This window comes from Ceratina calcarata, unplaced genomic scaffold, assembly GCF_001652005.2.
Source record: "Ceratina calcarata isolate Rehan_Ccalc_2016 unplaced genomic scaffold, ASM165200v1 scaffold124, whole genome shotgun sequence".
Lineage (NCBI taxonomy): Eukaryota > Metazoa > Arthropoda > Insecta > Hymenoptera > Apidae > Ceratina > Ceratina calcarata.
Window position 1 is genome coordinate 393,758 of NW_017133406.1, and position 2,681 is coordinate 396,438.

The 2,681-nt window shown below is 39.1% G+C and overlaps 1 protein-coding gene across 4 annotated transcripts in view; it reads left to right on the top strand.

The window, feature by feature from the left end:
* LOC108627078 (F-box/LRR-repeat protein 20) overlaps positions 1-2,681 on the top strand; it is a 15,172-nt gene that overhangs the window by 4,696 nt on the left and 7,795 nt on the right. For 2 of the 4 annotated variants that reach the window (XM_026815363.1, XM_026815349.1), the window contains exons 2-5: positions 912-917; positions 1,337-1,404; positions 1,569-1,698; positions 1,977-2,438. In XM_026815363.1, coding sequence (XP_026671164.1) covers positions 912-917; positions 1,337-1,404; positions 1,569-1,698; positions 1,977-2,438 — 666 coding nt within the window. Of the gene's footprint in view, positions 1-911; positions 1,146-1,336; positions 1,405-1,568; positions 1,699-1,976; positions 2,439-2,681 lie in introns of all 4 variants that reach the window. The other 2 variants (XM_018028134.2, XM_018028141.2) reach the window with 2 other exon arrangements.

The window sequence follows — 2,681 nt, forward strand, 5'->3', positions numbered from 1 at the left end:
TTGTTTAACAATTGGATTCAAAACTAATTGAGTTTTTTCTAATGATAAATGTGATTTCATTTTCAAATATTGATGAAAATAACTACATATTGAGAATGAATCCTGTGAGGATACAATTTTTTATCCTACTTCATCGTTTGTAGTAGTTGTACGAATTTGTTTTTTATTCACAATGATGTATCTTTTCATCGTTTTTCCAATTGAAAATAATAAAGACAGACGTACAATTGTGCGGCAACAAGGTCGCTCGTTTGCATCGAGACGTACCACGTCAGGGCTACTGCGTTTTTCAAACGAAACGATTTGTATTTAATCAATAGTAATTGTTATGTATTCTCTTTAATAAAATTCGAAGCTGTGAGAGTTATTTATAGAAGGATCAATAGACGGATCGCGTATCGAATCCATAAACGCTTCGCTTCCGATTTTAGAAACCGGAGCATAGAAACCTTATACTTAATTATTAGTACAATCTGGGGCAATTAATGATTTACTAATTATGTAGGTAGAAAAAATAGATAGATGGCTCAATACCATCCGTCCCCTTTTATTTCATTACACGATTACAAATTATTGATCGAAATTAATGTCATATGATATTTACAGAATAGAAGTTGTATCCTCTGTACACATGTATAGCACATTCTATTCCATGACATAAATATCTTGAATAGTAAGCACTTGTTAGTTTCTAATAGATTTCCACCATTTGCTCTAGAGTAATTCTGGATTTTAGGCTTGCTAAGAGAAGTTGGGTCGCTAACATTTTTTCGAAATCGTCATATAGTCATCTTCTGTGCGGAAAATAAGTAGAAAGACGAAAAGAGAGGATACCTAGATGATATTCGAGCAAGATTGGTGTCAACGAAATGCAAAAGTCCTGTGATCGACGGTGATCGTCGTTGTTTTAGAAAAAAGTAAGTCGCGTGGGCGTAGGAGTGGGCCAAGTCGGGCAAGGGGTACAGGCGGTCGAGGAATCTGGTGCAAGTGGTCAATGGTGGAGACAACAGCATCCATCGTATCATCATCACCATCATCATCACCACCAACATCATCATCATTATCATCATCAGGCCGGTTATTACACATCGCAATCGCACACTCACAACAGCCCTGTCACGACCATGAAGCAGTCTTACATGCAGGTTGGTCAAGCACGTCTCTGGCTTCGCGTTATCATCGACAAAATAATCGTGCGCTTCGTACATTCAATTTTTTGTCCATGTGAACTGTGAGGCATGTCTGATGCGTAAATGTTCCGTGTCTTGTTAATCTGTCGAACAAATCGAATCAGTTGATGAGTTTTTATCAGTATTGTTCCTTCTTTTGGTTCCAGCTAACATGGGTGTTCCATGATGACGAGGCGCAGATTAATAAGAAACTGCCCAAAGAGTTGCTGCTTAGGTATCGTAATATACACCAATTCCACTCCATTTTTTTTTTACACAATTATTTATTTCGTTGATTTTTCTTCGTGATATCATGAGTTTTGCTCGAAGAATTACTTAGTACATTATTATGTAGTCAGATCAAGCAAATATGTAACGTTAGTGCCGTACCATTGGTAGAATTCTCTCGTATCTCGATGTGGTATCACTATGCCGGTGCGCACAAGTAAGCAAAGCCTGGAACGTGTTGGCGCTCGATGGATCCAATTGGCAAAGAATCGATCTCTTCGATTTCCAACGAGACGTAGAGGTAAATCAAAACTGCGGCGCGTAGCTTACTACTTGAGATCTGTTTTCCTCCGTTTCGCTCTTCAATGAAATAAAAACCTTAACGACGATATTAAAACGTTCTTATTATCTCTCATAATTTTCTCGAGTATGTAATTACATTGAGCATTGTAAAATTAAATCGGTCGAAACAAATCGCGAGCCAGGAGTTCTGGAGTGGTAAGCAAGGCGTCGTTCACACCATTTTTCGCGAAAAACATTTATTCGAATTTAATTAATTCGGGATCGTTTCAAACGCAGGGATCGGTTATAGAAAATATATCGAAAAGATGCGGGGGTTTCCTGAGACAGCTCTCTCTCAGAGGGTGCCAAAGTATTGGGAACAATTCGATGCGCAAGTTGGCTGAGTCGTGCCCCAACATCGAGGAACTGAACCTAAGCCAATGTAAAAAGATCTCAGACGCCACATGTGCGGCTCTAAGCAGTCACTGTCACAAACTTCAACGACTGAACTTGGACTCGTGTCCCGAGATAACGGACATTTCTCTAAAGGATCTCTCGGATGGCTGTCCACTTCTCACTCATATCAACCTGTCCTGGTGTGAGTTACTTACCGACAACGGAGTCGAAGCATTGGTGAGAGGTTGCAAGCAGCTTCGTAGCTTCCAGTGCAAAGGGTGCCGTCAGTTGACGGACAGGGCTGTCAAGTGTTTGGCCCGTTATTGCCCCAATTTGGAAGCGATCAATCTACACGAATGCAGGGTATATACTCATGAATGCTATTAATATGACTCGAATCATTTGACACTCGTATGATTTCCCTAAAAATATTCAAAGCTCAAATCGCTTGAGGATGTATAGGCTATATACATAAACAATGCTAGCACGTTGAATTTGTTATTATAGATTCGTATTACTATTAAAAAGCTACCTGTAAAATTTTAAATCAATTCACGGGTTTTTTGAAAAGTTATAGTGACTTAAACTTTGTATGTACTCTTATGG